Source organism: Enoplosus armatus, chromosome 18 (genome assembly GCF_043641665.1).
Source record: "Enoplosus armatus isolate fEnoArm2 chromosome 18, fEnoArm2.hap1, whole genome shotgun sequence".
Lineage (NCBI taxonomy): Eukaryota > Metazoa > Chordata > Actinopteri > Centrarchiformes > Enoplosidae > Enoplosus > Enoplosus armatus.
The window spans coordinates 7,399,221-7,411,314 of NC_092197.1; the positions used below are offsets into that span (position 1 = coordinate 7,399,221).

At 39.1% G+C, this 12,094-nt stretch overlaps 1 protein-coding gene across 1 annotated transcript; it reads left to right on the forward strand.

Annotated features, from left to right (window-relative positions):
• oacyl (O-acyltransferase like) lies at positions 1-5,657 on the forward strand. Its single transcript, XM_070925085.1, has 15 exons — positions 1-67; positions 1,957-2,090; positions 2,180-2,258; positions 2,356-2,491; positions 2,575-2,771; positions 2,926-3,138; positions 3,222-3,324; positions 3,442-3,543; positions 3,710-3,875; positions 3,967-4,046; positions 4,211-4,321; positions 4,488-4,611; positions 4,740-4,926; positions 5,285-5,427; positions 5,553-5,657. Exons 1-15 carry the CDS (start codon positions 1-3, stop codon positions 5,655-5,657), a joined length of 1,947 nt encoding a protein of 648 aa, XP_070781186.1.
• Positions 5,658-12,094: the final 6,437 nt, after the last annotated feature.

The window sequence follows — 12,094 nt, forward strand, 5'->3', positions numbered from 1 at the left end:
ATGGAGGATACCAACACTTTCCTATGGGAAATTAACCAGGACAGGCCAAAGGAATATGCTGCTTTCAGTAAGTGTTTCTGACTTTTGAAAGGCTTTTTCTTACTGTATGTTGTAGAGTCATTAGAGTCTAGAGAGGCCAGACTGGGGCCAAGAAAGGCCACAATGTGAGATTTGTAGTAGGCCTACCGTTCACATCATAAAGTATCTTTGCATGTATCAAATACATGACTTAAACAGTCTTATCTATGTGTCTTATCTAGATGTAGGCCTACAAGAATTATTGTAGTTACTTAGTAATGCTAACCAAGCATATTCAAAGGATTGCAATTGCTAATATGATGTTGCCATATATATATATTACTTTATTTGATTTGATTGTTTTTAAGTGTTTTTTATTTAAAATTTATTTTAATTTTAATTGTTCTTTAAATGGTTTGCTCGTCTTCTTTATTTTGTACAGCACTTTGAGCTGTATTTTGTGTATGGAAGGTGCTATTCAAATAAAGGATATTATCATTATTATTAGTATTACTATAATACAGCACAGCTTTAAAAAAAAAAAAAAAAACAGGAATGAATGAATTGTCACAAGGAACTAGCAGACCTCCTCCTCAGGCCTATTCACAAATTACATACATGAGCTGGTGAATGAACAACCTGTAAATATAATATCTGAGAGATTACAATAATTTAAAGCTGTGCCAGCTGTCTATGTGGACAGCACGCTATAATGACACAACAGCTTCATTGTCCAAGCAAACAGGATAATGTCCATAATATGATCCCCATAACAACTGCACAGCACACAAATAGACTAATACACACAGACAACCACAGAGAGACATTTAACCATTAGGGAGACAGACAGATACCGAGACAAACAGACAGAGGGTGTATCTGACTCACCATGACGATGAAGTAGTCCACATCTATGTCATAAAATGTCCTCACACTTGTTGCTCAGATGGTCTTTTAGTTGTTTTGCTTACAGAACTCCTTATCTCCTCTCTCAGTAGCTGCTAGCTAACTAGTCTCACAAAAACACGGTAGCTAGCAACACTGACAAACAAGCTAACTCTTGTTTCATTTAAATATGAACTCTCTGGTGTTTCTTACAAGGCCTGAGTATGACTAGCTTCAAAGTTTACTTTTATGTTTCCTTTCCAGAGACCTGTCCTTTCAGGGTTTTAAAGTAGCATTATGTTGACCGCGACTGATAGTTTGATACTTAACTGGTAATCAAAATATGCCACCTTACACCTGTCTTGCCTTCGGTAAGGGTGCAATGCCACTTTTGACCACAAAGAGCGGCTGTCATTGACCAGCCGTTAGAACCCAGGGGGGCGCTGTTTCACTCACTTGAGGCAGCTAGATAAATAATGGGGAAGACAACGAAGTAACGTGTCTGTTATGAGACAAATAAAATCTTCTTATCTTTTTATTAAAATGACAGTGGTAGTTTTTTTTCTAAGATATAAACCCTATTGCATTTTCTCAAGTAATAAATAAGAAATAATAAGATTTATTTGTTAAACGTTCTGAGTTTGAATTACTTGGATTTGTATTATTGAATTTTTTCTGTTTCTGTTTTTGAGATTTATTTTATGTCTACAAAGTTTTATCTTTTACATTGTATAGCAAAGAAAACTTGTGTTGAATCAAATGACATTTATCACTTGATTATACTGCAATATATCACTATTATATAGTCTAAAATACTAAGCCATACCTCACTTATATGAAGTAAATTTGTTAGAACTTTAAATAGGTTTTGGAAAGAGTATTTATTGTTGAATCAAGGAAGCAGATAACATTATTGTGCAATCACAATCAATCACCAAAATCACATTTTGCATGTTTTATTTTAAGAATTCAGTCTCTTTTTTATATGAGGGTGTTTAAATCAGTCGCTGTTTTGTTCTTTGCACTAAGTTGCATTGTTGTTTGTATTGTCAGTGTATGATGCTTTTGGAAAGATGGGTAGCAACGTTGAAGGAGGTAACGCCAACCAGCCTGGCTTGCTGCAGCAGTGTCGCTCTGCTCACGCTCCCACCTTCTCTGGACAGTACTGCCAGGTGTTCCTGAGGCAGGTAACGACAAAAAAATAATAATTATAGAAGATAAAATGTCATCCAGTGACAAAAATTTGATTTTGAACAAAGTGTTTTTACTATCGTAGGGAACAGTCCAGTACTTTGTGGGTATTTGTGTTCCTGACTCCTGTGTGGAAGAGGAGGTGCAAATGCTGGTGCTGTACGGTCAGTGATTTTAAAATCAGTTTTCTCGGGACTCACTTTAATAGCATTCGGTCAGTCCAATACCAATACTTGTGACTTGTTTCATCTTTTTTAACAGGGAGACTTCAGTTTGGTCAGACGTCCCTCATTCCTCCGTTACCTCCCATCCTGGTCAATCAGTCCACTCAGGAGATGATCATGACCCACTGTTTATCCAACACTATTGCCCCAGATGCATCAGATCTCACCTGCCTGTCAGTATATGATTGGACGTTCTTTATTTTTACCCTCACATTGGTGAGTCTTCACCTAAAACAAATGACCTTTTCTCCTGCAGGGTTGTGTGTTGTGTAATGGTGGCAATTCCTCTTGCGGCTACCCTGTTTACAGCTTTGATAAGGTGGCAACGCAACAGAGAGGTCAGACCGACAGCAGAGTCTTCCTGTTTGAACACCGGCCTCAACCTTTATGGGACCCTGAAAACCAATGGCTCCTCCAGCAACGAAATTAATAGCAGCCCTTCGGAGGAAAATGGTAGTAAGTACAATGTGTACTTACATGTGAGTACATGTTGGAAGATCAACTGCAGAGGGCAGATGATAAGTAAATACTGAGCACCGAAACGTTTAATATACTCTGCAAAAGTAAGCTATAGATTGTGTTCATATTCAGACATTGTCTTTCGTAGACAGCACCGGCCACACACCACTGTGTTTTCCTCGAAGCTGTGTGTACCGGTGCCTTCAGGTGTTCTCTCTACAAACCACCAGCCAGGGTGTCTTCAGCACCTCCTCATCCATCCCAGGAGGAGGCTACTCCTCCCTGAATGGCATCCGTGTTCTCAGCCTATTATGGATCATATGTGGACACTCCGCACAGTTCCCCGTAATAAACACCCTGGGTATGCCACTGTCACTGCCACTTTCTCATTCAGTCTGCAAGTCATTCAGCTACTTACATATTCTTACATTGTCTATATTGCAGATAACTACAAAAACTGGAAGAACACAGTTGAAAGCAGCCCTCTGTATGTGCTTACCATCAGTGGACCTGTTTTTCTAGCTGTGGACACTTTTTTACTGCTTGGGTGAGACTGAAGCAACACAAAGTTTTAATCAGTGACAGATTTACCACGGTGTGTCTGTAAAAACTGTATTGTGAGTTGCCAGTTTGAGAAGTTTCAAGATCAGTTTTTGTGTTGTAGGGGTCTGCTTAGTGCAAGGTCTCTGCTGGGCTCCATTGACAGGGCTGAAGACAAACTGAGCCCCAGTTTGGTGGCAAACTACCTCTTCAAGAGGATTAAAAGGTACCGTTTGTTGATCATTTCACCAAATTAAGTTATGGTCATCGATCTGTGTCACAGTGTCTTTTTTTCAGTGGCAATAAAAAAGGATTTAGAAGCTCTTCGTTGTATGTGTGATCTAAAACTAATGTAAATATGAATTCTCTTTGTCTCTTTTCCTTTGCTACAGGATTCAACCACTGCATCTGTTTATTATGTGTCTAACCATTGGCCTCATCTCTCTGGTCCAGTGGGGACCTTACTGGTTCCCATTTATAGATACAGTGATGGATTGTAAGACTTACTGGTGGGCTAACTTACTGTTGATAAGCAATCTCCTCCCAGTCCACGAGATAGTAAGTTTAAGCAGTGATTCAGACCTGATATTTTGGACATATCTCTATACTGACCTATTTCTTAACATTTTATCTCCCAAACTCTCCTCAGTGTATTCCTTGGACATGGTACCTGTCTCTGGACTTTCAGTGTTACGCCACCACTCCTCTGTTGGTCTATTTCTACAGACTGTATGTCCTTTCATATAATTCTAAATAAAAACAAAAAACTTTAGTCCTCAGTTAAATCAGATTTCTACCTTGAATAAAATACATTTTTGAATCATGGCCACCACTGGGGCCATTTCACACCATAACCACTCTAGTTCTGTATTTTTGTTCGTTGTCTTTATCAGAAACAGAGGTTTGTTTGCAGTTATTGCTGGAGGCCTTCTGCTGATGACCACTGTGGCCAGTGCTGTTATAACTGCACTCATGCAGCTGCCAGTCTTTCAGCCGTCTACACTGTAAGACTTAGTGATGATGATCTAGTACTAATGCAAACAGCTTAGGAATCAAATGCCTGAAATGTAAAGTGAATTAGATGCTTATACTTTTTATACTGTGAAATCCAGTGTAAAAGAGAGTAAAGGCCAAATAGCCATTACAATTGTTTGTTTCTTTATTTTGCAGGACATCTGAGAATTATGTCTTGTACTACTATGTGAAACCCTACACAAGGTATGGGCCGTTTTTAATAGGGATCTTGACTGGAATATACTTGACAACAAAGAAAGATCAGCTGTTAAAGCGAAAGGTGAGAACATCTTTATTTCATTGACAGGTATCCCTGCCACATTATCAAGCCAAACAGACTCTGTACAAATGCAAGCAATTAAGCTGCCATCACACTGATGCGCTTATCGTGTCTTGCTGTTTTTCCAGTGGCAGGCAGCACTTGGTTGGTTCTGCTGTCTGTCACTCATGGCTGTGTTGGTTGGATTGGCCTACATCCTCAGGGAGACCCCCGCCTATCCATCTGTGCCACATGCCCTCTACCAGGGACTGCACAGACCTCTCTGGGCTCTGGCTGTGACCTGGATCATACTGGCCTGTGAGGGGGGTTACGGAGGTAAACAAATAGCATATCCAGGAAAAGCAAATATGAACAAATATTCAAGTATTTGTTTCTTCTGCATTCAAAACTCTTGATGTTGGTCAATGATTGACCACATTATAATACAGTAATGTGTGGTTCAATTATTTATAGCCTAAGCAATACTTAAAACAATAGATTTGAACCCTCACCTACCTCTTTACAGCATACAAAACCAAATTAATGATTTGGTTTAACAAATATAGATACAAATACAGTAGTATTATGTCTGCACACTTCTTTGTTAGGTGAAATGTGAGTAAAAGCTATACTTTTATACATGAAAGCAGAAATATGTATAAAAAATCTGCTACATTTTCTTCTGTTTCTCCAGGTTTTATCAAGAGCCTCTTGTCGTTGAGTTTCTGGGTTCCTCTCTCCAACATTAGTTTTGCCTGCTATCTGACACATCCTGTCTTCATCATCCTCTACATTGGCTTGCAAGAGACCCCAATCCACTACACAGACATCAACTTTGTAATTACTTCAGACAGCACATTTCATTCAGTTTCATCAAATCTGTGTGCAGATTTGACCATTACTTGGCTGTTTCTCCATACCTTTTTTAACTTAATGTATTGTGTGTCTCCTGTCTTCTTCAGATGTACCTGTTCCTGGGCCACCTGGTGCTCACGCTGGTGGTGAGCTACGTGTTTACTGTGCTGGTTGAGAAGCCGTACCTCCTCCTGAAATGGAGCAGTGCATAGAGACAAGTCAGCACACAAAAGACTTACCCTGTTAACACCTCAAATCTTATATTCTGTGTGTGCCAGTGCTCTTGTTCAATTTCGCTTTCTTTAAAAAAAGAGAGTGTTGATTAAGATAATATCCTGCATATCACACAGAAATAATGTGAATTAACACATTCATCAACCTTCACAGTGATAATGATGATATTTGTAATTAACAGCTCCCAGACGCAATAACACCAACAAATCAGGAGTGCAGAGTTTGAGAGGGAAAAAAAGTCCATATTTTGAAAAACTGAATTGGTTTTCATGTAAATGGTTTCACAGATGTAATATGTTCACCACTGATTCTCTGCTGACAGCCTGACAGGAACAATTGCAAGGACAAATAATTGTGGAGAAATGTGGCAAGAATTTTCAACAGTGGGATGACAAGAAGTTATTTAAATTCCAAATAAAATTCTGACATGAGGCCTTTCGAGTCTTTTATTTTATTTATTTTGTAATTTGTTAACTGGACAGATGATCTTATCGAGATTTTGGAAAGACCAGGATTACGATCATAGATGCTGCCAACATCTACTCCAACATCTCTGGTGTCACATTGTTCTGGAGAAGTTCCCTAATTACTTTAAATCACCATCTTCATTAAGGAAATGTCAATTGTTCATGCAGAAAGAAAATAGCGTGATATAACTTGTTCCTGTTTCTTTGCATAGTCTAATTTCAGTTTGTGAGTAATTAAAAGAGGACTAAGATATAATAAAAACTACTGCCCTCTTGCGGAGGACAAGACTAGTGTTCCTGGCTTCCTTGTGACTCAAAGTTCATCGTATTCCCCTGCCGTCCTCCCTCTCCTATTAACAGTCCTGGCGAAGACAACACAAATAAATTTTCATGGCACTTTCCATGGCAGTGAGTCAGAATTTACAAGTGACACTGACTCTGCTGATGAGATCACTACAAAGGTTTTCGGTTTCTGATGACGAAAAAAAGACCCAGCCATGTTTCCATCCAAGCACTTGAGTTATGCTGAGCATGTGCTCTGTTGTGCGTTGTATTAAGTTGAGTGATGCTCGGTGAACAGCCTCAAAGAAGTACCTTGATCCTTCTGCCACTGTTTATCTCCGTCGCTGACACAGAAACAAACTCCTTATGTGGTGATTTTCACTGGAGTAATGTTGTAAAATCAGCATGATGGAACACTGTTACTGTAAATTGCTGTCTGGGGGGGTGACAGCTGTTGATAATGTCCGTATAAATCGTTCAAACCTCCTCCACATATCATGTTTGACACCAGGACGGAGATACAATACAAAAAACAATACGATTTCTCCCAGAATTTTTGCCATAATTTCAGCATTCAATGTGCCTCCGTTTTATTTCATAGTTTAGGCTCGACCACTATGTGTTCACTGGTGTGATAAATGCCAAATATGGTTTGCTATTTCTTTCATAACACTTTGTCATGGTGGACACATCTTTCATTTGCCTGCTATGGCCCTCCTGCCTTAATTGGCTATGGAAAAAGCATCCTTTAAGCTGACTCTCTCACGCACCCACACAAACAAAACATGGTTGTGACGCACACTTCTTACATGTGCAGCACCATTTTCCACCTGGTCCTGTCTGGGGAGTTTAGGGAAGGAGGCCAGACGCCAGGCTGAAGCAGACTGGGCAACAACATGGTGTAAAAATACATCTTGCTCTGGTAAGATGACACTTCTCTCACTATGACTACAAGAGTCCATGGGGCCACGTCCAATCCAAAACCCCACAACAACATGCTCAAGATGGTGCAACATGTTTGAGACTTATTCAACAACGACACAGTTTATACTGAAATAATGACTTTGAAATACTCATACTGTTGTTAGTGCTGCTGCTAGATAAGTTTTACATTGCGCAATTCCATATTTAGACCTGCATTTAAAAGATATAACATACTGTTGTACCCCGCCTCATGAAGGCCCTGTCCTGGTGCTTGGTGACTCAGTTAATGTGATGGTCAGTCAGGTGATGTGACACATTGAGACTTAAGCTTTATTTTAGTGGTTTAACTACATTTCTCTCTTTTATTTATTCATAAAATGTACAAAGTAGTTTCATTACAATAAACCTGCCCTGAAAGAAAACACAGTAAGATCAAATGCAAAGTTATACACAGTAACTCCCACACACACACTCACACATGCACCAATAGACCAATAATATTCCATCTGTTGCTCAGTAGATTTATATGCCACCACAGAAACAGGTGTGCAGACACAAGTGTTGCATAATGGCATGAAAAGAGCAAATGGACATGACACCGTTTTAATGGTTTGTATCCTCATCCTCCTCTGTTTATTGTTCTCGTAATGATAAATTAAACCCTTTGGGGGGGGGGGGTATTCATTCATAAAACCTGTCACTGATTTCTCGCACACACACACTCAACAATAGTGACTTCACACAGTGCTTTGTCAAAGTAGCTGGAGGGCTGTCAGTGTTCTCAGAGAAGTAGTAGCTAAGAATAGTCATAAATAGTCTGTTTTATTTTTTTATTCTTTAAAATTCAGCCTTGAGACATTCCTGTTTTATTGGAGGGTCTCTGTTGTTAAACACACTATTTACAATGTGGTGATTTGAAAGGCAGTAAAACCATCTGTTCCCCTCACCTGTTACAGGAGCAATGATGTAAGAGCCACAAATTACTCTGGGTTACAAAACTGTCCCTCAGCGTCATTATGAAACAACATTTAGTGAGCGGTTTTCTGAAAGATATACAAGGAAGTAAACAAAGCAACAATGTTTTGATCCAAACAAATGAGTTTTCCATCTTGAGTTTTCTCAAGTGTAAAAGGTATTTTTTTAATAAAGCATTGAAGGGTGATGAAAATTGTGATTTTGTGACAATAAGCATCTGGTCTTGGGGAAGAATGAACAAGAAAGAAGGCCCGAACGAAAGTAGAAAGACAGCTGCAAGACAGCAATGTATAGAAATAAGACAATGAAAGTCGTCAAGAAGCAGGATAACAGCACGGCATGAAGTAACTAGGTGTGAGAAAATGTTATGATCTCGAGAAAATTCCCTAAAAGAATTAAACAGACTCTCCAAGAAGTTATTACGTTTATCCAAATGTGTAATTATATGCAACAGACATGAGCGGTGTTTAAAAAAGAAGTGAAGTGTAACAAGATACTGCTTTAGGTCGTAAAAAGGTGCATCAAGTGACTGTATTTCACCGTTTATACTCAACTCTGTAAACTCCTGAACAGCTTCCTACCTTTTTCAAGGTTTGAAGTCAAGTTGGTGCTCTGAAACATGAAGAAATGTTTTGACATTTTGGCAAGTACGCTTATTTTCTTTTTTGGCAAGAGTACGATGAGAAGGTTAGTACCACTCTCATATCTGTATGTTAAGCTAGCAGTTGGTTAGCTTAGCTTAGCATAAAGACTGGAAACAGGAGGAAACGGTTTGTCTGGCTCCTTGCTTTCAGGCTTTATGCCAAGCAAAATTAACCACCTTTTGGCTGTAGCTTCATGACTAGCGTACAGACATGAGAGCGGTGTCAATTAAACGTATTTCCAAAACTATTCATTTAAATCCCCTTCAGAATCAAAGCACTATCATGTGACTTCACTGAAAGTACACTTATAAAGTATCTATGGACACTGGGAGCTTGGCAAGTCAAAGCATAATTGTTTCAAGTACAAATAAATAGCACAATAGACGCGCAGGTCATCATGACTGTCATTATCACTTTCCAACTAAATAAGAATCATTGGACCATTCAAATTATTGGAAACTGACCTGCCGTCGATGTCATTTGGGATTAGCTTGTGTTCACTGCTTACGAGATGAGTAATTTGGCTAAATGAGAGGCAAAGTCACTTTTAATCACTGTCACGCCAGGGTGAGAAAAGATCTGGCCTCATTATGTTGTTTTGGCCACTGACAACAGTTCATTGTTGCTCTGCCAGAGCAGTTAGAGGCAGTGCCTGAATTGGACCAAAAAAGGTGCCAGTACCCTAATTCAGCAGTTCAGGGGTTGAGGTCAGTGGAGGAAAGTCCATGACAGTCAGGACTCCTTGGTCTTCTTTGGTCTTCAAGTAGTTCTTGCAAAGCTTTGAGGTGTGTTTGGGGAAACGGCCTCATGTATATATATATACATATCTATACATATATATATATTTATAGTATAAGCGGTTTGTCAATATTTTCTTTTATTTCTTTTCTATAACTTAATGAAATAATTAACAAGCTGGTCAATGCCACACTGTGTTGAGTTGGAGAGTAAAATAAACATTTATATGAACACAAATAAAAAATTTTCTCTGCATACAGGATGTCTAATTTAGGCAAAATGACTATCTAAACCTTAATTATTACTCCAGTGTGTGTATGCCTAAAAGTTTCTCATTATTTCTATCACTGGCAAGAGTCAAAAACTTCCCCTTAATTAAATTTCATCCATTAAACAACCACATGTCCAAATCTTGGACACTGAAACAGCCTGTAAATATAGATATCGAGTGTTAAATGTTCAAGATCGGCACATGCCCACAATATCAGGTAACTGACTTTGTACTTGCGGGGGACAACAGTTAAAAATAGACTCACACCCCGAGACCGCCGGCACTGCCCTGAGCTCATACTGAAGTCCTACATCATAGGTCTATATCCTCAACCACACGGCTTTGAAAAGGGTACGTACGACATGCATGGCTGAAAATCCCCTTCACAGAGTCAGACGACTGTTTTAATGCCTCATGTAATAATGATACTTTAATCATGTGTGATTCAGCGCTGAGGTAACTTCTTAGACGTTTGTTTGTGGCTTTCTTTCTTTGGGAATGGTAAATGTTGTTAATTACACTGCTTCATCTGTTATGACACTGCTGATAGGTTGACACACACACACACACACACACACACACACACACACACACACACACACACACACACTGCTGTGCTGCATGATACACTTAAACACAAGAGTTCATTCCTTAAAGTGATTTACAAGTACACTGAATTTTGGCAAATATTTGTTTAGTTTAGCTCATTTGTGGCTGTCAGTGTTGAGAAAGCCTGTGTATTTTGAGGCAACTTGTGTTGTTATTTTCAAAACTGTGTTCAGATTTACTCAGTAGGTCCTTGAGCTCACATCTTTCAAGCAAGTTGTTCACATAAAGGAGCTTTAAAGATGCAGCAGGCTTTTGGGGGGTGTTGTGTGACTGAGAGATGGATATATTTTGGCACAGACAGTCAAGATGAAATTGGATTACGCGTTCTTGCTCTCAGTCACGCAGGTGCTGACAGCTTTGTTGTTTTTTAATGTCAGTACAGATCAAGCCCGATCTAATGTGCTAATCAAACATACCAACGAGATTGATTTCTATTCAATTATTCAATTTAAAACTTCAAAGTGTCTCTAGAAGTAGGTTACAACTCAGATATATGGCCTATCATGCACACCATAATCAAATTTAAATATGGAGCCAAACAGGATTCATTTAAGGAAAACAGAAATTTATTGAAACTGACACACACTTACAACAATTACATTATCACGTTTATAAAACATTCGTTCAATGACTTTTAACTCTAAGACTTGAATTTTGTCTGGGTTTTAATGTTTTTTGCAGCCTGAAAATTGTGTGAAAAGTGTTTATGTTCAGTTAGGATCTGTATTCAGTAGTAAACATTTCAGGCTTGAGGGCTCGGCTAGGTGTCCTTCACTGCAGCAGGAATGTGACAAATGCAGGTCATGGGTGAAGATGCACTGGTATTTTTCCGGAGTCTGTGCCACCAGTTCCCCTCCTGCAGTCTTGTATATCAGGGTGCATGATCTGAAGCGTCCCCTTTCAACACTTCGTATCAGGCATCTGCACATACGTCAGGTAGTGGGCAACATTTTAGTGATTTTAAGAGAGGTGCTTCTAAGACACAGCTATGCTTTTACAGTCATCCTAAATGTTTGTAGCTGAAATCTAAGAGTCAGATTACTTACTGACTCACGTTTTCACCTTCGTCTTCCTGCAACAACTCACCTCTCGCGAGATTTCAGAGCGAGACTTCTGTTTCTGGTGAAACACACTCAACAATCCTAGTCTGTCACTGGCAAAAACAAGCACTTTTAGTGGACATACTTTTGATGGGCGCAGTTGCCCCCCAAGGATTACATTGCAGCCCGTTTTGCGGCTGCCGGCTGAGGTGATCTACCAGATCAATTGCAAACCTTTTTGTACCTACTAGTCATTTAGATCCCAAAATATGTAAAAATAGGGCCCATGTTTAAAAACACTTGAATTACCATTTTAGGCCAACAAAAGAGAAGCGGAAACATTCATAATTCTGCACAAAACTGGAGATTAATTAATTAATTAATTAATTAATTAATTGTACCTTCCTTACCATATCATGTACTGAAATGTAGGCCCTTGAACTGATGAGTAATGCCAGAGATAAC

What these genes read in the sequence shown, in the direction of transcription:
- oacyl (XM_070925085.1), top strand. Translation starts at nt 1, where the DNA reads ATGGAGGATACCAACACTTTCCTATGGGAAATTAACCAGGACAGGCCA. An exon ending in GTCTTTCAGCCGTCTACACT is followed by an intron (nt 4,322 to 4,487) that starts GTAAGACTTAGT and finishes TTTATTTTGCAG; the next exon opens with GACATCTGAGAATTATGTCT. An exon ending in ACTACACAGACATCAACTTT is followed by an intron (nt 5,428 to 5,552) that starts GTAATTACTTCA and finishes TGTCTTCTTCAG; the next exon opens with ATGTACCTGTTCCTGGGCCA.